Source organism: Crotalus tigris, unplaced genomic scaffold (genome assembly GCF_016545835.1).
Source record: "Crotalus tigris isolate CLP2741 ecotype Arizona unplaced genomic scaffold, ASM1654583v1 scf7180000019964.508439, whole genome shotgun sequence".
NCBI classification, from domain to species: domain Eukaryota; kingdom Metazoa; phylum Chordata; class Lepidosauria; order Squamata; family Viperidae; genus Crotalus; species Crotalus tigris.
In genome coordinates, this window is record NW_024097794.1 from 47,525 (window position 1) to 73,914 (window position 26,390).

The 26,390-nt window shown below is 46.2% G+C and overlaps 1 protein-coding gene across 2 annotated transcripts in view; it reads right to left on the bottom strand.

Moving 5' to 3' along the window:
* Positions 1-2,569: 2,569 nt before the first annotated feature.
* Positions 2,570-26,390, bottom strand: part of MMP14 (matrix metallopeptidase 14) — a 56,078-nt gene continuing 32,257 nt past the window's right edge. For both annotated transcript variants that reach the window (XM_039365118.1, XM_039365117.1), the window contains exons 3-10: positions 20,828-20,950; positions 19,410-19,717; positions 17,961-18,122; positions 16,170-16,330; positions 13,139-13,277; positions 10,322-10,472; positions 8,216-8,331; positions 2,570-4,458 (exon numbers count right to left, since the gene is read on the bottom strand). In XM_039365118.1, the coding sequence (XP_039221052.1) occupies positions 4,142-4,458; positions 8,216-8,331; positions 10,322-10,472; positions 13,139-13,277; positions 16,170-16,330; positions 17,961-18,122; positions 19,410-19,717; positions 20,828-20,950 (1,477 nt within the window). In that variant the 3' untranslated portion in view covers positions 2,570-4,141. The remainder of the gene's footprint in view (positions 4,459-8,215; positions 8,332-10,321; positions 10,473-13,138; positions 13,278-16,169; positions 16,331-17,960; positions 18,123-19,409; positions 19,718-20,827; positions 20,951-26,390) is intronic.

Here is a 26,390-nt window from a genome sequence, read left to right on the forward strand (position 1 = left end):
GAAGGGAAGAGGGAGGGAGAGGAAAATAAAAAAAGAGAAAGAGGGAAGGGAAGAGGGAAAAAGAAGGGGAAAGAGGGAAAGGAATGGGAGGGAGGAACAGGAAAGAAAAAGAAGAGAAAGGGAAAGAAGGAAGAGGAAAGGGAAGTGAAGTGAAGAGGGAGAGAAGGGAAGAAAGGAAGAGAAGGGGAAAGAAAGAAAGGGAGGAAAAAGGAATGAGAAGCAGGAAGTGCACAACCTTCCCATCCCACCCCCAAACTTTTTGTTGTTTTTAATGCCTCTCTCTGTCCCAACTTTGGATCTAAGCTGTGCCAAGAATATTAAGTACCACAACATATTTTGGCAGGAATAAGCGATCAGTTCATCCGTTGTTGTTTTTTGTGTGTGTGGAATTTGTGTCCAAATCCATAAACACCCCGCCTCTACCCACTCACCCTCAATTAAACTCAACAACCCACCCGGAGTTCAAGCCGGAATCAGTTGTGTGAAATGGGCGGGTGGGGGGAAGGGGGAGAAAGAGCTTGAGCTGTATCCGAACTTTAACCCCCAAATTGTGGCTTCGGATTGATGGAAGACACCTCACGCAAGATGTTCCTCTGGAGAGCTCGGACTACCGCGCCCATCGTTCTCACCGCGGCCACCCATTAAGAGGGTGCCTTGGATAGCCCGTGTGGTCGGTTCTGGAGGGCGGAGGCGATGCTGACGTATTTTGAGTCTTTCCTAAAACTCTTTTTCCTCTACCACAGTGGTTCTCAACCTGTGGGTCGGGACCCCATTTGGGGTCGAACGACCATTTCACGGGGGTCGCCAAACAACGCAGTCCGCCATTTTTTTCCCCCCTTTTCCTTAGCTGTGCTACTCCCTTTTATTCTATTGGCTTTTGAAAGCCAATAGAATAGACTGTCTTGAATAGAGTCTAATTCTATTGGCTTTCAAAAGCCAATAGGAATTGTCCAGGCTGTCTCTGCCCTGCTGAGCCCGCCAAAAGTCCCATTCTGCAAACGGTGCTGCACCAGTTGAGTAGTCCTCGACTTACGACCGGTTGAGTAGTCCTCGACTTACAACCGGTTGGGGGTCGCGGCATTAAAAAGGTTGAGGAGCACTGCTCTACCAGCTTTTGTGGAAAACTGGTTGAGGAATCATTTTCTCGGAATTAATCGCACACCGAGCGCACGACTTACCACCGCAATCCAGCCCAAAATGTATGTGGCTAAGTGAAAAATTGGTTAAGTGGATTATTGTCCCGTCATTAAAGCGAAACACTGCAGTTGTTCAATTAGTAACGCGGTTGATAAGCGAATCCGGATTCCCCCCCCCCCCATGGACTCTGCTTGTCAGGTCGCAAAAGAGGAATCGTGTGACTCCGGGGACACTGCAATGGTCGTAAATGCGAGTCAGCTGTCGAACATTTCTGTTGCTAAGAGAGACAGAGGTGAAGTGAATTTTGCCCCATTTTACAGCCCTTCTGGCCACCGTTATTCAGTGAATCACTGCAGTTGTTAAGTGAGTAACACCGTTGTTAAGTGAATCCGGCTTTCCCCATTGACTTTGCTGGTCAGAAAGGGATCACGTGACCCCCCCGGGGCCGCCATAAATGTGAACCGGGTGCAAAACAGCCGAATTTTGATCACGTGACCATGGGGATGCTCCCTTTTTTCAGTCCCATTGTAATTGTGAACGGTCGCTAAACGAACTGTCGTAAGACGAGGACTCACTATTTTTCCCTCCAAAGGAAAAAATAAATCACACTTTATACTACTTTTAAAAAAGAGGGGAAAATCCAGCATTTATTATTTTTCTTTAAAAAAAAAGAAAAGGAAAAGAGGGGGGAAATATCTTTGGTGCTTCTTTTTTTTCATAACAACAAAAAAAAGTTTTTCTTTTTCTTTTTAAAGTAACAAAACAGTCCCAGCCTAACTTAGGCAGAGAAGGGGGGGGCTAAAAGCAAAATAAATCTTTTAAAACTTCCAGCGTTTCGAGTCCATTTCCACCCAGAAATGGTGTGGGGTTTTTTTTATTATTATTGCTAACATTAAAAGGAATAACAGAATGGAAACAGCCTACATTACAAGCTGCATCCATTTGACACACACAAACATATATATATATATATATATCCCTTTGAAAGAACGGGTGTTTATTATTAATAACAAAATAATAACAATAATAAAAGTAGAACAATAAACAATATTAACCCCCCCCACCCACCCACAAACAATTCGATCGTTAAACACAGTTTAATTCCGTTTGAAGACCCCTTGAAAATACTTATATAAATCACCCACCCAGTGCCCTTATTAAAAATGCTCCGGGCAGAAATGTGGAGGATGTAAGGCACCCATTTCCCGGCCTGCAGGATTTTAATATTGTTCTCCTATGCCTATTCTATTTCCCCAACCCCATTAATGTTCTATTTTTAATCCCTTGGTTTATTTATTTATTTATTTTAAAAAAAGGCATTTCTGTATAATAATTAAAATTACATACTTAAAAAAAAAATCAAGACACAGGATCATAAGGCAGTTTGAGGCAGTTCTCTGGTGCAATTCATCTCTCCCGCCCACCCACCCCATTTTTTTTTTTGCAAAACGCTGCTTTCGGTTCATTTTCGCAGAATCGGGAACGGATTTTAAGTCAAGGGTCCCCAAGCTAAGATCTGTGGACTTCTACTCCCAGAATGCCTCAGGCAGCCATGCCGGCTGTGGAATTCTGGGAGTTGAAATCCGTTAAGTCTTAAAGTGGCCAAGGAAGGGACTCGTTTTAAGGGACAACTATAAACATCGGGCCAGTGTCATCCGATGGGGAAGTTAACACTTCCAGAAGCGGCCCTGCCAACATCTGGATTTGGCTGGTCAACCAGTCAGGTGCCCTCCGGGTATTGAAGAACTCCATCCCCAAATTCTTGGCCAAAATAAGAATTGAGTCCTAACTTGGGGTGTCCATGGGAATGATTAAAAAAATAAAATAAAGATGGCAATCAGTGGTGGCCCCCCATCTTGACTTTTTGGACCATCCTGGATCTCAACATCTGGAAGGCACCAGGATGGGACAATTGGTCTGGGCAAACATCTTCTGTAGGCCACATAATCTTGGTCCCTCCCTCTCTCAAACATGCCCCATTTCCCAATATGATCAAGGTACCAATGGTCCACTCCATTATGTCATAAGGAAAGCTCAGTTTACCCCCTTACCACCTGACGGTTAGGCCCTTTATGAGTCTTCGCTGCCCCTTCCCCACAAAAAGTTGGCCTTTGGGACAGGCCCTCCAAGCCTACCATCCCACCCATTTTCCTTCTTGCTGTTTCTGATTGGTAGACCCCCATCCCTGGTCAGCACACGGTTCCTCCTTCCCTTGCCGAATGGAATGAGAAGATCCCTTTCGGAACACCGTCATTCCTTTCCAGCTCTATGATTTCTAGACGTGAGCTCTATAACGCTTCGCCCACCGACAGGCCAAAACCTGCAACTTCCCTACTACCCATCGTGGTTTGGTTCGGCAACGCCGATGAGATGGTTCTCCACCATTTGCCCTTGGAAGGGAGGACCAGCAAGATGGCAACCGGTTTTAGATTGAAATTCCACAAGACGGTCAGGAGAGCTAACATATTTGCGGTATGGACTTCTGCCCAGCAGTTATGCAAGAGGGAAAGGCCATTAAGTGTGTCCTTAATGATAATCCGAGGTCAACGGATGTCATCGTGCAAGAAGGTAGCCATGAGGTTGGCCTGGCCCTAACCCCTGTAGAGTAGCCTCCTCAGCTTTCTGCCTCGTTGGATGAATTAAGGAGTATGCTCCGCACACCCATTTTCCCAGTGGGGTAAGAATGGATAATGGAAACGCCATGAGAGGGAAAGAGAAGCAGAGCGGAAGACAGGAAGGAAAGAAGGAGTAGGTCAACAAGGAAGAGGACCCACATGGTCAAGGAAACCTCTTGGAGAGAGAACGCGGCTGACGGCATGAAGAAGGTGAGATGGACCACAGGTTAGATGGAAAAATGGACCAAGAAGCAGGGGAGAGCGGGGCGCCGGGACAGGATGACTCAAAAGATGGCAGCAAGAGAAACGGACCTGAATTGTGACAGGCAGGTAGACAGGGAGTAAAGCAGTTGAGACCTGTCCTCCTGAGACCTCATCTCAAAGGCCGGTCACACCTTGTCCAGCAGAGACCGCTGGCAATAAAGCAATCGTTTGGGTGTGCCGTAACGCTTGAAGATCAAAATGGCGACTCCGACGGCGCAGATAGTGAGGAGCAGCAAGACGGGAATCACCACCGCGGCGGCGTTGAGCCCGCCTTCCTCGGCATTGTCCACCTCAATGATGATGACTTCTTCTCCCTCGCGTCGGTCGTCGGTCGTGCATCCCATCCAGTCTCGCAACACCGACTTGGGGTACCCCGGCTCTACTTTCAGTTTCTCGTTGTTAAACTTCCAGTAACGGTCACCCTTGTAGAAGTAGGTGAAGGCTATGGAGGGAAAACAAGAACAGACACGGGAGAGTAAGAACGTGGTGGTATGTTAAATGAGAAATAGTGGGGATAGTGTGTGTTTTCCCTTTAAATCAGGGGTGAGGAGACTATGGCCCTTTTATGACTTCTGGACTTCAACTCCCAGAATTCTGGAGCCAGCCATGTTGGTTCAGGAATTCTGGGAGTTGAAGTCCACAAGTCATAAAGGGGGCCCTAGTTCCCCACTCCTGTACTAATCCATCTTGCCGGCTGAGGAATTCTGGGAGTTGAAGTCCACAAGTCATAAAGGGGGCCCTAGTTCCCCACCTCTTCTTTAAATGATCATTTCAGAATTTGTGATGCTCGAAGGAGAATCATGGGAATGAAATACAGGTAGTACTCGACTTATAACTTTTCCTTTAGTGACTGTTTGAAGTTATAATGTCCCTGAATAATGACCATTTTTCACATTTACGACCATTGCAGCATCCCCACAGTGACGTGACCACAATTCAGATTCTTGGCCTGAATAATGACCATTTTTCACATTTACGACCATTGCAGCATCCCCACAGTGACGTGACCACAATTCAGATTCTTGGCAACTGATTCATATTTATGACGGTCACAACGTCCCGGGGTCACATATTCGGACAAACAAAGTCAATGGGGAAGCAATATTCGCTTAACAACCGGGTAATTAACTTAACAACCGGCAGGATTCACTTAACCATTGTTAAGAAAGGTTGTAAAATGAGGCAAAATTTGCTTTACAACTGTCTTGCTTAGACACAGAAATTTTGGGCTCAGCTATGATCGTAAGTCGAGGACTACCTATAAGCAAAATTCAGAACCCAAAATTTAATTTCAGGCATCTTTTTTTAAAAAAAAAAATATGTGGCCAAAATAAATTTGATATTACTGGAAAAAATATTTTTAGACAAAATGAGTTTTTACCAGGCTGAACCGAACTGATTTTTTTTTAAAATGGGAATTCAATTACGCTTTAAAAAAAATCACCCTGCTTGATTCCTGTCAATTATTCTGAACGCTAAAAGTTTGGACACCTCATTTGCATTTCACATAAGAAATCTGCAGAGATATATTTTGGTTGAGTGCAAAAGGAAGAGTGGATCGTCAATGCATATTTTAAGAAATTCTGGTCCTACTTTTAAACAAAGACTTCCAAATTTGGGTGAGAAAGGAAGACTGCTTTTTTCCAAATAAGGAAAATGATTAAGATAAACATAAGTCAGCCCATTTATGAATAATCGTTACTAATAGATGGTGAATTGTTTTATGGAGGCAACACATTAACGCAACGTTGAGAGACACCAGAAATTTTTCATCGTGGTGGAAATGACTGTTAGCCACTCATCTATGATCGGTAAATATAAACTGGAGGCGAATTAAATATGAGCTTGAGGCACTTAAAAGCATCTTCAAAGATGTAGGTGGAACGCTTCTTCGGAAAATGTGAATTTACGGGAAGCCATTGGATTTCATTGCTTTGATTTAAGACCGTTCAAAGGCAAAACTGAATCTAATTTAATTGTATTTGTTGCATTTGGCTAAATCAATTTCAATTTTCTGCTCATTTCTGGAAGAAACCTTCCCCTGTCCCATCACAACAGTTAGAAACCAAATGCAGCCTTGGTTTGGAAGTCGAAATGAACTGGAACGATGGGAAGGAGAACCAGTGGAATTAAAACTATAAAACAGTGGTTCTCAACCTTTCTAATGCCGCGACCCCATAATACAGTTCCCCATGTTGTGGTGACCCCCAACCGCTTATACATCACCGGGTGCCAGGGGCGTGGCCAAAGAAAAGGGGGAAAAATGGCAGACAGCCTTGTTTGGCGACCTCCGTGAAATGGTCGTTCGACCCCAAATGGGGTCCCGACCCACAGGTTGAGAACCACTGCTATAAAAGAAGGAAGCCGAGGCTAAACATCAGAGTTTCCTAATAATATGAGTTGTTAAGACAGCGGAACAGCTTGCCACATGAAATTACTCTTACAAATTACTGTTACAAACTGCTGTTAACAAAAAAGGATATATTACGTGTGTATGTGTGTAATGTTTGTTGTGTTTTGTTTTGTTTTGTTGGTCTAAAATAAAAAAAAAACTGATACTGAATGTGGCAGCGAAACTGCACCAACCAAGGATTTCAACTAGATGATAATAATAACAACAACAATAATAATAATAATAAAAAGTTGGAAGGGACCTTGGAGGTCATCTAGTCCAACCCCCTGCTCAGGCAGGAAACCCTATACCATTTCGGACAAATGGCTGTCCAGTCTCTTCTTAAAAACTTCCAGTGTTGGAGCATTCACCGCTTCTGGAGGCAAGGAGTTCCACTGGTTAATTGTTCTCACTGTCAGGAAGTTTCTCCTTAGTTCTAGGTTGCTTCTCTCCTTGATCAGTTTCCACCCGTTGCTTCTTGTCCTGCCTTCAGGCGCTTTGGAAAATAGCTTGACTTCCTCTTCTTTGGGGCAGCCCCTGAGATATTGGAACACTGCTATCATGCCCCCCCCCCTCGTCCTTCTCTTCGTTAAACTAGACATACCAAATTCCAAAGAGATCAACCCCGACTGCTCTTTAGAAGGCCAGATCCTGAAGTTGAAACTCAAGTACTTTGGCTACCTAATGAGAAGGAAGGACTCACTGGAGAAGAGCCTAATGCTGGGAAAGATTGAGGGCAATAGAAGAATGGGACGACAGCGTGGTTGTGAAAGAGCCAAGATGGCCTAGCCCTGTCCTAGCTCTAATCAGCTCCTTATTCCTCTGTCTGAGCCAGCATGAGGGAAACTTTGGCCCCTTCATGACTCGTGGACTTCAACTCCCAGAATTCCTGAGCCAGCATGAGGGAAACTTTGGCCCCTTCATGACTCGTGGACTTCAACTCCCAGAATTCCTGAGCCAGCCTGGCTCAGTTTGGAAACCTCTACCTTTCCCCTCAGCATGGCTGGCTCAGGAATTCTGGGAGTTGAAGTCCACGAGTCGTAAAAGAGCCAAGGTGACCTACCCCTGGCATAGATAAACCTCCAACAGGCCTCAATGACTCTGAGAGAGAGTACTAATGACCAGATGACTGCAAAGGAATATAAATCCTTCCGATCTCCACCATTCTGTCAGAACTGAAGAAGCTTCTTGGATGAGAAGCAAAATGTTTTCAAGGGAAAACAAACAGTCCAGTCGCCTTTGGAAAAAGCACCTTTGGGAGCCTCTTATCGCCCACCCAACATGGTGGATGGGGATTTTTTTACTCTCAGCAGTAGGGGGCCTTGATGCACAAAACAGTAGATAGTGGGAACGCTACTGATGGTAGAAAAGCAGTTTCTTTTCAGCTGTCTTGCTAAGGCAGTGGTTCTCAACCTGTGGGTCGGGACCCCATTTGGGGTCGAACGACCATTTCGCGGGGGTTGCCAAACAACGCAGTCCGCCATTTTTTTCCCCTTTTCCTTAGCTGTGCTACTCCCTTTTATTCTATTGGCTTTTGAAAGCCAATGGAATACACTCTCTTGAATAGAGTCTAATTCTATTGGCTTTCAAAAGCCAATAGGAATTGTCCAGGCTGTCTCTGCCCTGCTGAGCCCGCCCAAAGTCCCATTCTGCAAACGGTGCTGCACCAGTTGAGTAGTCCTCGACTTACGATCGGTTGAGTAGTCCTTGACTTACGACCGGTTGGGGGTCACAGCATTAAAAAGGTTGAGAACCACTGTGCTAAGGGATCTTAATTCTTTTTTTTTTCTTTTTTTTTGAATCTCACCTTCATCGTTGCCCATAAATGCACCCCGGACGGAATCAGGAATCCCCCCCCAGACATCAATGTTCTTGGGGTAATCTGCATCAACCGATCGGGTCTCCTCATTGAAGCGATAGTACCTGCACGGCGAAAAGGGAATGATGAGATCCCTTGCAGAGAGGAAGGGTCGAACGAAAAAGAGGCTGATTCAAGGGAGGGTGGACTAGAAGACCTCGTGGGGCCTTCCAACTCTATGATTCTGTGAAGGGCGCAGTGGTTAGAATGCGGTACTGCAAGCTAACTCAATGCTCACTAAAGGGGTTTGTTTCTCACGGGGTCAAGGTTGACTCAGCATTCCATCCTTCCGAGGTCGGTAAAATGAGGACCCAGATTGTGGGGGGGGGGAAAATAGGCTGACTCTGTAAACCGCTTAGAGAGGGCTGTAAAGCACTGTGAAGCGGTGTATAAGTCTATTGCTACTGCCATTCCTTCCTTCCCTCTTTCCTTTTCATTTCCTTCCTTCCTTCCCTCTCAGTGGTTACAATGTAATATTGCAGGCAAACTCTGCCCATTGCCAGCAGTTTGATTCTGACCAGCTCAAGGTGGACTTAGCCTTTCATCCTTCCAAGGTCAGTAAAATGAGGACCCAGATTGTTATGGGCAATAGGCTGACTCTGTAAACATGCTTAGAGAGGGCTGTAAAGCACTGTGAAGTGGTATATAAGTCTATTGCTACTGCCCTTCCTTTCTTCCCTCCTAGTGGTTAGAATGCAGTATTGCAGGCTAATTCTGCCAACTGCCAGGAGTTTGATTCTCACCGGTCAAGGTTGACTCAGCCTTCCATCCTTCTGAGGTCAATAAAATGAGGACCTAGATTGTTGGGGGACGATATGCCGATTCTGTAAACCGCTTAGAGAGGGCTGTAAAAACCCTGTGAAGTGGTATATAAATCCATTGCTACTACCCTTCCTTCCTTCCTTCCTTCCTTCCTTCCTTCCTTCCTTCCTCCCTCCCTCCTTCCTTATTTCCTTTCTTCCCTCCCAGTGGTTAGAATGCAAACCTGAAAGCTAATTCTGCCAACTGCCAGGAGTTCGATCCTGACCAGCTCAAGGTTGAACTCAGCCTTCCATCCTTCTGAGGTCAATAAAATGAAGACCTAGATTGTTGGGGGACGATATACCGATTCTGTAAACCGCTTAGAGAGGGCTGTAAAAACCCTGTGAAGTGGTATATAAATCCATTGCTACTACCCTTCCTTCCTTCCTTCCTTCCTCCCTCCCTCCCTCTCTCCCTCTTTCCTTCCTTCCTTCTTTCCTTCCTTCCCCTCCCAGTGGTTAGAATGCAGTATTGCAGTCTAATTCTGCCAACTGCCAGGAGTTCGATCCTGACCGGCTCAAGGTTGAACTCAGCCTTCCATCCTTCTGAGGTCAATAAAATGAAGACCTAGATTGTTGGGGGACGATATGCCGATTCTGTAAACCGCTTAGAGAGGGCTGTAAAAACCCTGTGAAGTGGTATATAAATCCATTGCTATACCCTCCCTCCCTCCCTCCCTCCTTCCTTCCTTCCTTCCTTCCTTCCTTCCTTCCTTCCTTCCTTCCTTCCTTCCTTCCTTCCTTCTTTCCTTCCTTCCCTCCCAGTGGTTAGAATGCAGTATTGCAGTCTAATTCTGCCAACTGCCAGGAGTTCGATCCTGACCGGCTCAAGATTGAACTCAGCCTTCCATCCTTCTGAGGTCAATAGAATGAAGACCTAAATTGTTGGGGGACAATATGCCGATTCTGTAAACCGCTCCGTGAGGGCTTCAAAGCACTAGGAAGTGGTATATAAGTCCAAGTGCTCTTGCTATTGCTGTGGGACTGTGTGGGAAATTGACCCACGCTTCACAAAAAATCTTCAAGAAAACTGCAGCGTCAACCCTTCAATCTTTTGCGACCTGACAAGCACAGTCGATGCGGAACTTAACAACTGCAGGGATTCAAGAAAGGGCGTAAAATGAGGCAAAAGTTACCTCACAACTTTCTCACTTAGCAACGGGCCCAAATCAAGGACGGCCTGTACTACTACACTGGGATAACCCTTTTTCCCAGCTAAACAGAAGCAAAGATTGTAAATATTTTGCCAACTCACTTATTTCCCCGGAAAAAGTATGTTTTTCCACTCGGCATCCAGAAAAGGGCGGCATCAATCCGGTCCGTGGGGAGCCTCCTTCCTAACTCCTTGATATGTTTGGGGTATCCCGGTTCCAAGTTGGCTTCGTTGAACACCCAATGTTTGTCTCCTGCAAGGAAAAAAAGGCCAATCAGTCATGCTACTTACCTCTGCTCTTTTTTTTTTTTTAATACACCCAAAGCAGTTGGGCATGTCTAGTCTAGTCAAAAGAAGGACTAGGGGTGACATGATAGCAGGATTTCAGCATTTGAGGGGCTGCCCCAAAGAAGAGGGGGTCAAGCTATTCTCCGAAGCGCCTGAAGGCAGGACAAGAAGCCACGGATGGAAACCACTCAAGGAGAGAAGCAACCTGGAACTAAGGAGAAACTTCCTAACAGTGAGAACAATTAACCAGTGGAACGACTTGCCTCCAGAAGTTGTGGATGCTCCATGACTGGAGGTTTTTAAGAAAAAATTGGACAGCCACTTGTCTGAAATGGAACAGGGTCTCCTGCTTGAGGGGGTTAGACTAGAAGATCTTCAAGGTCCCTTCCAACTCTGTTTTCTGTTAGTCTAACAAAGAGAAGGACGAGGGGGGACATGATAGCAGTATTCCAGTATCTGAGGGGCTGCCATAAAGAAGAGGGAGTCAAGCTATTCTCCAAAGCACCAGAGGGCAGGACGAGAAACAATGGATGGAAACCGATCAAAGAGAGAAGCAACCTGGAATTAAGGAGAAACTTCCAAACACGACAATTAACCAGTGGAACAGCTTGCCTCCAGAAATTGTAGGCGCTCCATCACTGGAGGATTTTAAGAAGAGATTGGACAGCCATTTGTCTGGAATGGTATAAAGTCTCCTGTTTCATCAGGGGACTGGACTAGAAGACCTCCAAGGTCCCTCCCAACTCTGTTGTTCTGTTATGTTCTGTTAACCCTCTGATTCCTTATCGCAGTGGTTCTCAACCTTTTTAATGCCGCGACCCCCAACCGATCGTAAGTCGAGGACTACACAACTGGTCGTAAGTCGAGGACTACTCAACTGGTGCAGCACCGTTTGCAGAACGGGACTTTTGGCGGGCTCAGCAGGGCAGAGACAGCCTGGACAATTCCTATTGGCTTTTGAAAGCCAATAGAATTAGACTCTATTCAAGAGAGTCTATTCGATTGGCTTTCAAAAGCCAATAGAATCAAAGGGAAGAGCACAGCTAAGGAAAAGGGGAGAAAAATGGCGGACTGCGTTGTTTGGCGACCCCCATGAAATGGTCGTTTGACCCCAAATGGGGTCCCGACCCACAGGTTGAGAACCACTGCTTTAACGTCAGATGGAAAAATGAATAACTGAAGCCCCGCGGTATATGTAATGCATGTGGCTTCATTTTTTTCACTGAAATGGACCAACTAAACCACAAAGTAAACTTGGTCTCCCTGTACATGGAGTCCTCAACTTACAGCAGTTCATTTAGTGGTCGTTCAAAGTTATGACGACACTGAAAAAAGTGACTGTTTTTTACACTTTTACAACCGTTGCGTGACATGATCAAAATTCAACTGCTTCGCAACTGACTCATATTTATGACGGTCGCAGAGTCCCCGGGGGTGTCACGTGATTCCCCTTTTGAGTCAAAGTCAACGGGGGAAGCCAGATTCACTTAACGGGGGAAGCCAGATTCACTTAACAACTGCAGTGATTCACTTAATAGCTGAGGGAAGAAAGGTCGTAAAACAGGGCAAAACACATTTAACAACCGTCTCGCTTAGCAGCAAAAATTTCAGGGCTCAATTGTGGCCCTATACAGGGCTGCCTGTGTATTTTGCCAAGGATTTAGGATTGATGGGCAGCTCACAAGGTCACCTTTAAGGCTCAGTTTGCAAAAAAAAAAAACAGGAGACCACGTAGAGAAGGAGAAAGGATGTAAATTTGTTTTTTAACACTCTTATCATTCTGCAGATGATACCACTCTAATGGTAGAAAGTGAAGAGGAACTAAAGAGCCTCTTGATGCGGGTGAAGAAGGAGAGTGCAAAAGTTGGCTTGAAACTCAACATTAAGAAAACCAAAATCATGGCATCCGGCCCTCTCAATTCCTGGCAAATAGATGGGGAAGAAATGGAGGTAGTGACAGATTTTATTTTTCTGGGCTCCAAGATCACCTCAGATGGGGACTGCAGCCAAGAAATTAAAAGACGCTTGCTCCTGGGGAGGAAAGCTATGGCAAATCTAGACAGCATACTAAAAAGCAGAGACATCACCCTGCCAACAAAAGTGCGTATAGTCCAGGCCATGGTTTTCCCAGTTGCAATGTATGGCTGTGAAAGTTGGACCATAAGAAAGGCTGAGCGCCAAAGAATGGAGGCCTTTGAACTATGGTGCTGGAGAAGACTCCTGCGAGTCCCTTGGACTGCAAGGCGTTCAAACCGGTCAGTCCTAGAAGAGATCAACCCCGACTGCTCTTTAGAAGGCCAGATCCTGAAGTTGAAACTCAAATACTTTGGCCACCTAATGAGAAGGAAGGACTCACTGGAGAAGGGCCTAATGCTGGGAAAGATGGAGGGCAAGAGAAGAAGGAGACGACAGAGAATGAGATGGCTGGATGGAGTCACTGAAGCAGTAGGTGTGAACTTAATGGACTCCAGAAGATGGTAGAGGATAGGAAGACCTGGAGGAACGTTGTCCATGGGGTCGCGATGGGTCGGACACGACTTCGCAATTAACAACAACAACAACAACATCATTCTGCTAGTCCTTCTTGGTCAACCGGGACGCCCTCCAGACACAAAAATATAATCCACTAACCTTTGAAAAAGACAAATTTCCCGTCTTTCCTCTCGTAGGCTGTGTTGATTGAGGAAGGAAGGCCAACCCAGAATTGGCCGATAGGGAGAGGATATCCATCTATTACACGGTTGTTGCGTACTCGCCAAAACCATTTATCCTGGAAAAAAAAAAAACCACAAAACTTTACGTCGGTATCTCTTTCTTTCATTTCAACCGTCAAATTGTGCAAATGAAGAGAAACGTCGGCAGTGGGGTTTTTCCTCAGGATATTCAACTCTAAGTGCCTTCGTGTCCAAAATTGTTAAAACACAGATGGCATAGATCTGTGGCGATACGTAAGCCAACCTGGGTTGAGTTTGTAATGGTAGAGGAAGGTCAGTTTGGTCTAACGGTTAAGGCACCAGGCTAGAAAGCAGGAGATGGTGAGTTTTAGTTGCTCCATAGGCATGAATGTCAGCTGGGTGATTTTGGGCCAATCACTGGGAGACAGTGAGTTCTAGTCTTGCCTTAGGCACGAACGCCGATGAGTGACTTTGGGCCAATCACCGGGAGACAGTGAGTTCTAGTCTTGCCTTAGGCACGAACGCCGACTAAGTGACTTTGGGCCAATCACTGGGAGACAGAGAGCTATAGTCTTGCCTTAGGCAGGAACACCAACTGGGTGGATGTGGGCCAATCACCAGGAGTTGGGGAGTTCTAGTCCCATTTTAGGCATGGAAGCCCGTGTGGTTTTCCTTGGGAAATTCAACTCTGACCTTCATATCCAAAATCATTAAATATAAACAGCATAGAACAGGGATAGGTGGTTGATTGTCACACAGTGACCCAATGACATGCGGCCATCATTGCGGGCTCAGTGACGGCCGTAAATCAAGGACTATCTATAATCCAGATGAGGTTGAAGCAACCTTTTCTAATATGAGAAATATGGGGTACTACTGTGTTTCCTCGAAAATAAGACCGGGTCTTATTTTCAGGGTAGGCCTTACCTCACCTCCGGCACCGACAACCCCACCCAGCCGGTCCACTTCTTCTGGGGCCAAAGTTCTGCAGCTGCATTCGGGCCTGTATTTTGCGGTCAGACCTTTCCAGAAGGCCTAAGCAGCCAAGTACCGAGCTATGGATTCAATCTATAGCTTGGTGCTCGGCTGCAGATCTCTTACAGAACCGAGCTACGGATTGAACCCGTAGCTCGGTTCTTGGCTGCACAGGCCTTCCGGGAAGCTCCGTGACTGAGAAATGCGGACCTGGCTGCAGAAGATGCCTCAGAAGAAGTGGGCCAGCAAGGAGAGGCCTGGCTGCAAGCTGGTGCGGGGTGGGTGGGCCAGCTCCACCCCCGCCCTAGCTTGATTTTTAGGTGTGTGCCTCACCCCAAAATCGGGGTAGGGCTTATATTAGACCCACCCCCCAAAATCAAGCTAGGGCTTATTGTTGGTGTAGGCCAGGGGTAGGCAACCTTGGCTCTTTTATGACTCGTGGACTTCAACTCCCAGAATTCCTGAGCTAGCCATACTGGCTCAGGAATTCTGGAAGTTGAAGTCCACGAGTCATAAAAGAGCAAGGTTGTCTACCCCTGATGTAGGCCTTACTTTCGGGTAGCAATCCATCAGTGGCTAATTACATGGAAATATGTGCTAGGTCACTTGCAAAATATACCATCGACGATGGTATCCTTCTGCGTTGTTTCAGAAAGGTGGGGGTGGGCGGCACCGTATTGCGGTGGTTCTCCTCCTACCTCTCTGACAGGTCGCAGTCGGTGTTGGCGGGCGGACAGAGATCGACCCCTAGGCGCCTCGATCATGGGGTGCCTCAGGGCTCGGTCCTGTCCCCCCTCCTTTTTAACATCTACATGAAACCGCTGGGTGAGATCATTCGGTGAAACGGGGTGAGGTATCATCCGTACGCGGATGATACCCAGTTATATATCTCCACCCCTTGTCCTTTCAGTGAAGCAGTCGACGTGATGTGCCGGTGCCTGGAAGATGTGAGGGTCTGGATGGGGGTGAACAGGCTTAGACTCAACCCTGACAAGACCGAGTGGCTCTGGGTCTTGCCTCCCAAAGGCCAACTGGATGGTCCATCATTAGTCCTGGGGGGGGGCAAATTTACCTCCCTCAGTGCAGGCACGCAACTTGGGTGTCCTCCTGGACTCACAGCTAAATTTGGAACAACATCTATCGGCTGTGGCCAGGGGGACCTTTGCACAGGTTCGCCTAGTGCACCATTTGCGGCCTTATTTGGACCGGGAGGCTTTACTCACAGTCACTCATGCCCTTGTCACCTCAAGACTGGATTACTGTAACGCGCTCTACATGGGGCTACCCTTGAAGGGCGTTCGGAGACTGCAGTTGGTTCAGAACGCAGCCGCGAGAGCGATTGTGGGCGCGCCAAGGTACGCCCATGTGTCACCTATCCTCCGCGAGCTGCACTGGCTTCCTGTGGGTCTCCGGACGCAATTCAAGGTGTTGGTTATCACCTTCAAAGCCTTCATGGCATAGGGCCAGGTTACTTACAGGACCGCATTCTGCCGCACAGCTCCCAGAGACCGGTGAGGTCCCATAGATTGGGCCTCCTTCAGGTCCCGTCGGCCAGACAATGTCGGCTGGCGGGCCCTCGGGGAAGGGCCTTTTCTGTGGTGGCTCCGACCTGGTGGAATCAACTTCCCCCCGAGGTTCGAACTACTCCCACCCTGCCGGCCTTTAAGAAAGCCGTTAAAACTCTCCTGGTCCGGCAGGCCTGGGGCTGATGTCCCCGGGGGGAGCCGGGATATGATCGGACTCGCGGTATGACTGTATTATTTTATTGTTTTATGATTGTTTTAATTCTGTACGCCGCCCTGAGTCCTTTGGGACTGGGCGGCATATAAATATAAATAAATAAATAAATAAATATACTTTCCCCCCCAAAAATGGCGGGAATTCAGGTTGCAGAATTCTGCACCCCGCGGAATGACAGAAAGGGTCCAAAATCAAAAACGTGCGTCTCCCACCCACTCGACACCCTTCTTCCTCTCTAGCTTGGCAATGCTAGATGCCTTCAAACAGCTCACCTTAAAGACGAACATCTCGCCCCGGAGTACCGCAATGGTGTCAAACCGTCCGTCGCAGATGTTGGGGCCGTAGGTCGGGTTCTTGGGGGGCCGAGGGTTTCGGGGTTTCGGAGTGGTGCGAGGGATCGGGGGAGGCTTGGAGGGATGGCCAACTTCAGTTCCTGAAGAGAAGGAAGGAAAGGGTTGGTCCGAAGCTTAACCTGAATTCTAAAAAACTAAGATGGCCGATGGGCTGGAACAGGGTAGACAACCTTGGCTCTTTTATGATTCGTGGACTTCAACTCCCAGAATTCCTGAGCCAGCATGAGGGAAACTTTGGCCCCTGCATGACTCATGGACTTCAACTCCCAGAATTCCTGAGCCAGCATGAGGGAAACTTTGGCCCCTTCATGACTCGTGGACTTCAACTCCCAGAATTCCTGAGCCAGCATGAGGGAAACTTTGGCCCCTTCATGACTCGTGGACTTCAATTCCCAGAATTCCTGAGCCAGCATGAGGGAAACTATGGCCCCTTCATGACTCGTGGACTTCAACTCCCAGAATTCCTGAGCCAGCATGAGGGAAACTTTGGCCCCTTCATGACTCGTGGACTTCAACTCCCAGAATTCCTGAGCCAGCACGAGTCATAAAAGAGCCAAAGTTGCCTACCCCTGGGCTAGAAGCTTCTCTAACTGGTTGTCCTCCCTATGGAGAAGAGAGAAAAGTCTATGGAGGATCTAGTGAAGGTTTGATGGCAAGCTAGTCTCAGATCTATTTCCTTCTTCCCCACCCCCCCCCCCTATTTCATATCTTTGATTTCTTTATTTTTTTTATCCTAAGGTCTGCTTACCTCCAAAAGAATACCACGATGGGCACGTGTGTATGAAACTATTCCTGACCAACTGGATGATCTTTTTTTTTATTCACACCTGGCAACAGGTAAAGTACACATAATGTCTAACAGAGCGTCTAGCCAGCCCAGTGCCAGGTAATACAAGTTTTTTTTCCCCAGCCTGAGCAAAGCAAGGAGAAAAAAAAGAACCCAGCGTTGTCATCATGAATGGTGGAAGTAGACCAGCAATTGTGGCCACAAGTTTCTTGAAGTTAATCCAGGTGGGAGCACGTGCCTCCCACCTGGATTAGATTTAATGGTCTCCATACGTGTTACTGTTGGAAATGTCAAAGAAACAGTCTCAAAGGTGCTTTTTTAGGAGACAACTGGACTTCCTGGTTTTTCCTTTGAAGACATTTCACTTCTCATCCATGAAGCTTCTTCAGCTCTGACTGAATGGTGGAGGATGGAAGGATTTATACTCCTTGCAGACAGCTGGTCATTTGCCTTCTTTTAGAGAGCCGTTGAGGCCACCTGGATGCCACCTCTATGTCAAAACTGAACAACCCTCTTTCAACAAAGGGGGGGGATACACATCACCTATCTCCAGTCTACAACACACTCCTTTCAGCAGTTCCAAGAAGGCCCCACACCCATTTACACAACTCAGGTGACCCTGAGGACACAGACAAACCTCCAAGCGGCCTCAACGGCTCCCTAAAAGAATGCAACTGACCAGCTGTCTGCAAGGAGTATAAATCCTCCCATTCTCCACCCTCCAGTCAGAGTTGAAGAAGCTTCTTGGATGTGAAGCGAAACGTCTTCAAAGGAAAAACAAGAACGTCCAGTTGCCTCGGGAAAAAGCACCTTTGGGACGACCAGGACCTGGATGACGGAGAATCTCCATAGACGTGAAAAAAAAGAAAAATGAAATCTGATGGAGGAATCAGGAGATCACTGCGGGATTGCAAAAGTCGTACCGTAGAGTTGTTGTATGCCACGCCGGTCATCTTCTGGCAGTTCAAAGTTCTCCGTGTCCATCCACTGGTAGAAAGGAGCCATGATGGCGGAAGGGTCATTTGAATGCTCTAACCCCAGGGCGTGACCCAACTCATGGATGGCGACCAGGAAAATGTCATTTCCTGAAAGGCAGAAGGTAGGAAATGAACCCAGGGCCAGGGACGCTGACGAAAACCCTACCTCATCCTTCAGCTGTGGCAACTTCCCTCAACCTGGAGGAGCGGTGGAAGAGAGCGAGATTGCTTCACAGCAGGAAATCAGGACAACGCAGCTCAACCAAACTTTGGGGACGTGAAGGATGAGACCTCTTCTTGGGACTTCCCCAGGGTTCTGACCCCAAAGCTCAGACAGGGTGGGGAAAAGGGGAACTAAGAACGTCACCGAGGAAGTCTAGAGAAGTGGAAAAGAGAAGCTACGTTCTGCTGGGTCCCGAGCGAGTGAGTAGCGGAGACGGGATTAACCACGGATGGATCACCATCTGTGAGTCATCTGCATAATCTCTCTGGCTTCCAGGTTCCTCCAAGGGAGAAACCCATCTAGAAAAGAGAGTAGAGCTGGAAGGGACCTCGGAGGTCTCCTAGTCCAGCCCCCTACTCAAGCAGTATACCATTTCAGACAAGTGGTTGTTCAGTCTCTTCTTAAAAACTTCCAATGATGAAGCACCTACAACTTCCAGAGGCAAGTTAATTGTCCTCACTGTTAGGAAGTTTCTCCTTAATTCTCTCCTTGGTTAGTTCCCATCCATTGCTTCTTGGCCTGCCTTCTGGTGCTTTGGAAAATAAATCGACCCCCTCCTTCTTGTGGCAGCCCCTCAAATACTGCTGAGCCGAGGTGGCGCAGCAGTTAGAGTGCAGTACTGCAGGCCACTTTAGCTGTGTTCAGCAGGTCAGCGGTTCAAATCTCACCGGCTCAAGGTTGACTCAGCCTTCCATCCTTCCGGGGTGTGTGTGTGTGTGTGTGTATGTATGTATGTATGTATGTATATATATATATATATATATATATATATATATATATATATACACACACATTGCTTACTGGTGTACACCGCTTAGAGAGTGCGGTATATAAGTCTCAGAAAGAAAGAAAGAAAGAAAGAAAGAAAGAAAGAAAGAAAGAAAGACTGCTATCATGTCTCTCACTAGTCCTTCTTTTCTCCAGCCATTCTCAAATTCTGCCACCATTCTTCATAAGTTTTAGTCTCCGGGCCTTTGATCATCTTAGCTGCTCTTCTCTGCACTTTTTCCTAAAGTCTCAGCATCGGTTTTGTAATACGAGGACCAAAGCTGGATGCAGGATTCCCGGTGTGGCCTTACTAAAGGCTTTATAAAACGGTACTAATACTTCCCGTGAAGTATTAGGACTTCTTAACATCCTCCTCAAGACTGCCCCCCCAATTCCGCCCTCACCGCTGAGGTCATCGTTCCGAGAGGTCCAAGGCTCGGCCGCGTCGAAGTGAGTATCGCCACCGATGTGGGGCCCCGGGAAGTAGGCGTGGGCCAGGAAGCCACCTTCGCCGTCGAACGGGGTGCTATCTCCGTGGAAGCCATCGGCGAAGAAGATCATGATGTCTGCCTGCGTTTCGCGGCCCTCCCGCACGGCCGTGTAAGGCACCTCGCGGAAACGCAACGGCGTGACCGACTGCCAGACACGGAAGGCCCGTCGGATAGCGGCAAAGGTGGCTTGTTCGCCAACTTTGGGTGTGTAGTTCTGGATGCTGCAACAGAGGCAAAAAATGAGGTCCTGGAGCCATGGCTGAGTCTTACATCCCTCACCAGGATCTACAAACTGGGTTTCCTCCACACAACAGCCGTTTTGTTTCTTTAATGGAAAGACAACTTGTCTACTGCCAGGACCCTTCATAACACACAACATTGTGTCCTCCACCCTAATGTGATCTATCTATCTCGGGACTTCAGCAGCCAGAATTCCCGACTAGTATTCCATAAATTCATAGAAAGGAAGGGTGGAAGGGGCTTTAGATATCATCTAGTCTAGTCTAAACCCCTGCTCAGGATAGAAATTCATGTTTTTGAGGTTGTAGTTATACCACAGCTGAAGAACCTCAGGTTAGCAAAGCTACTGAGATAGGTTTGTTAGATTAATCGACTCACTTTTTGCCCCTAGCCTCAATTTTTCACACTCCCCCCAATGATAGATCAAGGTCTCCCTCCATTCTCAGTCTTATTAATTGATACTCCATCTTCTTTTGATATCTTTTATCCGCTTTTAACATCTCCAGAAGTTAATGAGGAAGATACAAGAAATCTTACAGGAAAACTGAGAATCTGGACTTGTAAGATCTAGTGCAGTGTTTCAGTTTAAGATGGGTGGACTTCAACTCCCAGAATTCCTCAGCCAGGAAGTCCAACCTCGGCAACTTTAAGATGGGTGGACTTCAACTCCCAGAATTCTCCAGCCAGGAAATTCAGCCTTGGCAACTTTAAGATGGGTGGACTTCAACTCCCAGAATTCTCCAGCCAGGAAATTCAGCCTTGGCAATTTTAAGATGGGTGGACTTCAACTCCTACAATTTCCCAGCCAGGAAATTCAGCCTTGGTGACTTTAAGATGGGTGGACTTCAACTCCCTCAATTCCCTAGCCAACAAGAAACACTGATTGTTTTCTTTTTTAAAAGGCTTCTAGTCCTCATGTTTGTCCCAAAATATGTTAAAAGCCACTCTGGTGTTTAGGACAGGAAAGAACTGAAATCTACGGAGCGATGAGATTTCAAATTAACTCTCATTCCCTGCCCTGTTCTCTAGCTTCTTTTTCTCTTTGCCTTTTATCCGGACTTTAACAAAAATAACAACAACTTCCATCGTACCAGAAGCTAAGATCCATTTGCTGCCACTTGAAACCCTGGATCGCGTAGCGCCTGCGCCTCACGTTAGCTTTAATTTCTGCTCCAAATTTATCTGGGACACCACAGCGAGGCCTCTTCATAGCCCTGGAAGAAGAAATGCACAGAAAATTAGAAGTTCGCAGGAAGTGGATTCTTGGCTCTTTTGCACCCTTCAGAGAACTTTCAGATCACAACTGCTGAAAAGTAATTTATTTCCCCACTTAAAGGGGGCAGAAATTGTGGCCGTCCCCTCCCCTTCAGAAGGGGGCAAATGGCAGTACTTAGACAACCTGGGCTGAGTTCGTGAAGGCAAGGAAGGGCAGTTTGGTCTAGTGGTTAAGGCACCAGACTAGAAAACGGGAGACGGTGAGTTCTAGTCCCACTCTAGGCATGAAAGCCAGCTGGGTGACTGTGGGCCAATGATCAAGAGACTGTGAATTCTAGTCTCACCTTAGACACAAACGCCGGCTGGGTGACTTCAGGCCAATCACCAGGTGACGGTGAGTTCCGGTTCTGCCTTAGGCATGAAAGCTGGCTGAGTGACTTTGGGCCAATCACCAGGAGACGGTGAGTTCTAGTCTCACTTTAGACACAAGTGCCAGCTGGGTGACTTTGGGCCAATCACCAGGAGACGGTGAATTCTAGTGTCTCCTTAGCCACGAAAGCCAGCAGGGTGACTTTGGGCCAATCATCAGGAGATGGTGAGTTCTAGTCTCGCCTTAGACACAAATGCCAGTTGGGTAACTTTGGGCCAATCACCAGGAGATGGTGAGTTCTAGTCTCGCCTTAGACACCAATGCCAGCTGGGTGACTTTGGGCCAATTATCAGGAGATGGTGAATTCTAGTCTCACCTTAGATACAAACGCCGGCTGGGTGACTTCAGGCCAATCACCAGGAGACGGTGAGTTCTAGTCTCGCCTTAGACACCAATGCCAGCTGGGTGACTTTGGGCCAATCACCAGGAGATTGTGAATTCTAGTGTCTCCTTAGCCACGAAAGCCAGCAGGGTGACTTTGGGCCAGTCCCCCTTTCTCAGCCCAACCCATAGGAGGAAAATGAAGTGTTTGGATATGTTTGTGTTACTTGCAAAAATAATAAAGGCGGGATACAGATGAATAAATAAATAAAGAGGGTCCTACCCAGATGGAATTCGGGAAAGCAGCCAGGTAGATACCCCCCAGACTGAAATCCGCTTGGCCAAGTTGAACAAAAACCATCTTGGAAGACTCCTCCCATTATCGGAAGTCAAGGAACACCATCAGAGTCATGATGACTCTCGAACACAAAACGCTGATTAATTCTTAGCTCACCAGAAAGCTTAAGGAAGGCTTAATGGATGCTTTGGCCTAAATTAAGAAGTGGGAAGTACTCTGTATTTGCAGAGGCACAACGAAACCCGAGTTTTAGCTGCACAAATGTGACTGTCTTTCCCTAAGCCAATAATTGAGATGGTGGGCCGTGGAATAGATTTTGGGGGGGGGGAGTCTTTAGTGGAGAGCAGTTTAAGAAAGAAGGAAGGGAGGAGGGAGATGAGAGGAGGAGGGGGAGGAGGAAGAGGAGGAGGAGGAAAAAGAAAGAAAGAAAGAAAGAAAGAAAGAAAGAAAGAAAGAAAGAAAGAAAGAGAAAGAAAGAGAAGGAAGGAAGAAAGAAAGAGAAAAAAAGAAAGAAAGAAAGAAAGGAGAGAGAGAGAAAAAGAAAGAAAGAAAGAAAGAGGAAAAAAGAAAGAGAAAAAGAGAAAGAGAAGGAAGGAAGAAAGAAAAGAAAGAAAGAGAAAAAGAAAGAAAGAAAGAAAGAAAGAAAGAGAAGGATGGAAGGAAGGAAGAAAAAGAGAGAGAAAGAAAGAAAGAAAGAAAGAAAGAAGGAAGGAAGGAAGGAAGGAAGGAAGGAAGGAAGGAAGAAAAAAGAAAGAAAGGAAGAAGGAAGGAAGGAAGGAAGGAAGGAAGGAAGGAAGGAGGAGAAAGAAAGAAAGAGAGAGAGAAAGAAAGAAAGAAAGAAAGAGAAGGAAGGAAGAAAGAGAAAAAGAAAGAAAGAAAGAAAGGAGAGAGAGAGAAAGAAAGAAAGAAAGAGGAAAAAAGAAAGAGAAAAAGAGAAAGAGAAGGAAGGAAGAAAGAAAAGAAAGAAAGAGAAAAAGAAAGAAAGAAAGAGAAGGATGGAAGGAAGGAAGAAAAAGAGAGAAAGAAAGAAAAAAGAAAGAGAAAAACAAAGAAAGAGAAGGAAGGAAGGAAGAAAAAAGAAAGAAAGGAAGAAGGAAGGAAGGAAGGAAGAAAGAGAAAGAAAGAGAGAGAGAGAGAGAGAGAGAGAGAGAAAGAAAGAAAGAAAGAAAGAAAGAAAGAAAGAAAGAAAGAAAGAAAGAAAGAAAGAAAGAATCACTTCCATATTGTTCCCAAGAAAATTGCATAGCTTTGTTCAGGAACTCAAGAGCAATGGAACAAATGCATAATTTATACCGGATAAATTCCATTGATCGTATACCACCCTCAAGAATTCTTGTTTTTGTTTCCGCAGCTCCTAAATCCAATTTCAGGTTTTGCCTTTCTCTGACCCTAGAATATTTTAGCCTGACATGCCAGCAATTGTAAACGTAGCAACTTCTTTATTCTTCTGAACTGTTGACTGATTCTGCATCTATTTCTAAACTGTAAATAAAGCCTGCAGGGGACTTGACACCACTCATTCCCCCTAAAGTACCATGGACGCAAATAAAACCACATAAATAATGACCTAACCGTTTCTAAACAGACACATAACCACAGAGTAAAGTCCCGAATGAAGCTTTTTCCAAACTACTAGGTATAAGCCTACAACCTGCAGTTCGATTCTCACAGATTCAGGGTTGACTCAGGCTTCCATCCTTCCGAAGTTGGTAAAATGAGGACCCAGATTCTTGGGGGGGGGGGCAAAAGGCTGACTCTGTAAACTGCTTAGAGAGGGCTGTAAAAGCGCCGTGAAGGGGTTTGTAAGTCTTAAGTGCTATTGCTGTTTCTAAGGGAAAAGTGGTATACATTATCAGCATTTGCCTGTTCTGGAAAAGAGAAAAAGTATAGATAGATAGATAGATAGATAGATAGATAGATAGATAGATAGATAGATAGATAGATAGATAGATAGATAGATAGATAGATAGATGAGAGAGAGGGGGGGAGGGAGGCATGGATGGATAGATAGATAGATATAGTAGATAGGCAGACAGAAAGGCAGAAAAATGAAGACAGCTAGAGAAAGAAAAAAAATAGATAGCAAATGTAGACATGGATGGATGACAGAAAAATGGAAATAGACAAACAGCAAAATAGAGATAAAAGTGGAGATAGAGATAGTTAAGCAAAATGGAGAGACAGACAGAGAGAGAGAGGCATGGATGATAGATGATAGATATAGTAGATAGACAGACAGAAAGAGATAGACAGACTGAAAGACAGAAAAATGAAGACAGAGAAAGAAAAAAAATAGATAACAAATGTAGACGATGGATGGATGACAGAAAAATGGAAATAGACAAACATAGCAAAATAGAGATAAAGGTGGAGATATAGTTAAGCAAAATGGAGATAGATAGATAGATAGATAGATAGATAGATAGAGACATAGATAGATAGATAGATAAATAGATAGATAGATAGATAGATAGATAGATAGATAGATAGATAGAGACATAGATGGATAGATAGATAGATAGAGACATTGATAGATAGATAGATAGATAGATAGATAGAGACATAGATAGATAGATAGATAGATAGATAGATAGATAGATAGATAGATAGATAGATAGATAGACAGACAGACAGACAGACAGACAGACAGATGAGAGAGAGAGAGGCAGGCAGGCAGGCAGGGAGGCAGACAGACAAAAATTGAGAGAGATGGACAGAGAGAAAGAGAGAGAGAACACACAAAATGGAGAAATAGATAAGATGCACAGACAGACGAACAGCCCTACTGGATAAAACCTAACCCATTATTCACACTGGCAACTTAAACTTGTCTGGGTGTTGAAGCTCAGACATCTTTAAATTGCTAAGAGTGAAAAACATGACCTAACGCTAAAGAAGAATTCTTCCTCTTCATCCCAGATGTTTCTTCTTCTTCTTCTTCTTCTTCTTCTTCTTCTTCTTCTTCTTCTTCTTCTTCTTCTTCTTCTTCTTCTTCTTCTTCTTCTTCTTCTTCTACTTCTTCGTCTTCTTCTTCTTCTTCTTCTTCTTCTTCTTCTTCTTCTTCTTCTTCTTCTTCTTCTTCTTCTTCTTCTTCTTCTTCTTCTTCTTCTTCTTCTTCTTCTTCTTCTTCTTCGTCTTCTTCTTCTTCTTCTTCTTCTTCTTCTTCTTCTTCTTCTTCTTCTTCTTCTTCTTCTTCTTCTTCTTCTTCTTCTTCTTCTTCTTCTTCTTTGGTCTGATTAACAAAATGGCCACTGACCCTCCAGCCTACAGCAAGGAAGCTTTTCCTCCTGTCCTGAATAACTTTTAGTTTAGGTCCAAAAAAACCCCGGCGACGGTCACCCCTTCGGCCCGCCCCAGCGCAGCGTTGACTAATCTCAAGCCATCATCTCCTGTCTGAAGCTGCTCCCAGATTTATTTCCAATTCCCCCCCCCCCCGCTTTGCCCCTTTGCCAAGTTCTTGTGGTATGGAGTCCCACTGGTCAACTCTAACCTCACCAGACACTAGTTGCTTTGTAGGCTTGCCAGGGGCCACCCCAACACAGGATGCCCTGCAGCCACGCTGCCCACTCGCCAAGGCTGGGCCTTCACATCTGGTTCCCCTCCGTCGACACACAACCACAGCCCTGTTCTTCCTCCCCCCCCCCCAGTGACATCATCTGAGGTGGTTCCATAACATCTTCTGCTGACTGCCAGCCTTGTGGCAAGCTTTAGAGAACTTCTTAGAAAAAGCCGATTTCTGGGTTTGCGTGCCCCGTTGTTCCAGCAAGGGCCTTCCTCTTAGTTCGGATCTAAGCCACAATGGATCCCTTGCTCTCCGATTCAGACGGATTTCCAAAGGTTCTCCTCTTGAGTCTCCAGGAAAACAAAAGCGGGCCATCTTAACTCATTCCTGAGGGGGTCCTTGGTGCTCTCCAAGCTTGGGGGTTTTCTTGCAGACGTCTCATGGCCCAAACTAGGGAACATCATCAGTGCTAGAGGAGAGTGGGGTTTGTGGAGAAGAGGAAGAAGAGGAGGACTGTGGGGTCCTTGGTGCTCTCTGAGCTTGGGGGTTTTCTTGCAGACGTCTCATGGCCCAAATTAGGGAACATCACCAAGAGCACTGATAATGTTCCCTAGTTTGGGTCATGAGATGTCTGCAAGAAAACCACCAAGCTCAGAGAGCACCAAGGACCCCACAGCCCTTTTCCTCCTCCTCCTCCTCCTCCTCCTCCTCCTCCTCCTCCTCCTCCTCCTCCTCCTCCTCCTCCTCCTCCTCTTCTCCTCCTCCTCTTCTTCTTCTTCTCCTCCTCCTCCTCTTCTTCTTCTCCTCTTCTTCTTCTTCTCCTCTTCTTCTTCTTCTCCTCCTCCTCTTCTTCTTCTCCTCCTCCTCCTCTTCTCCTCTTCCTCCTCC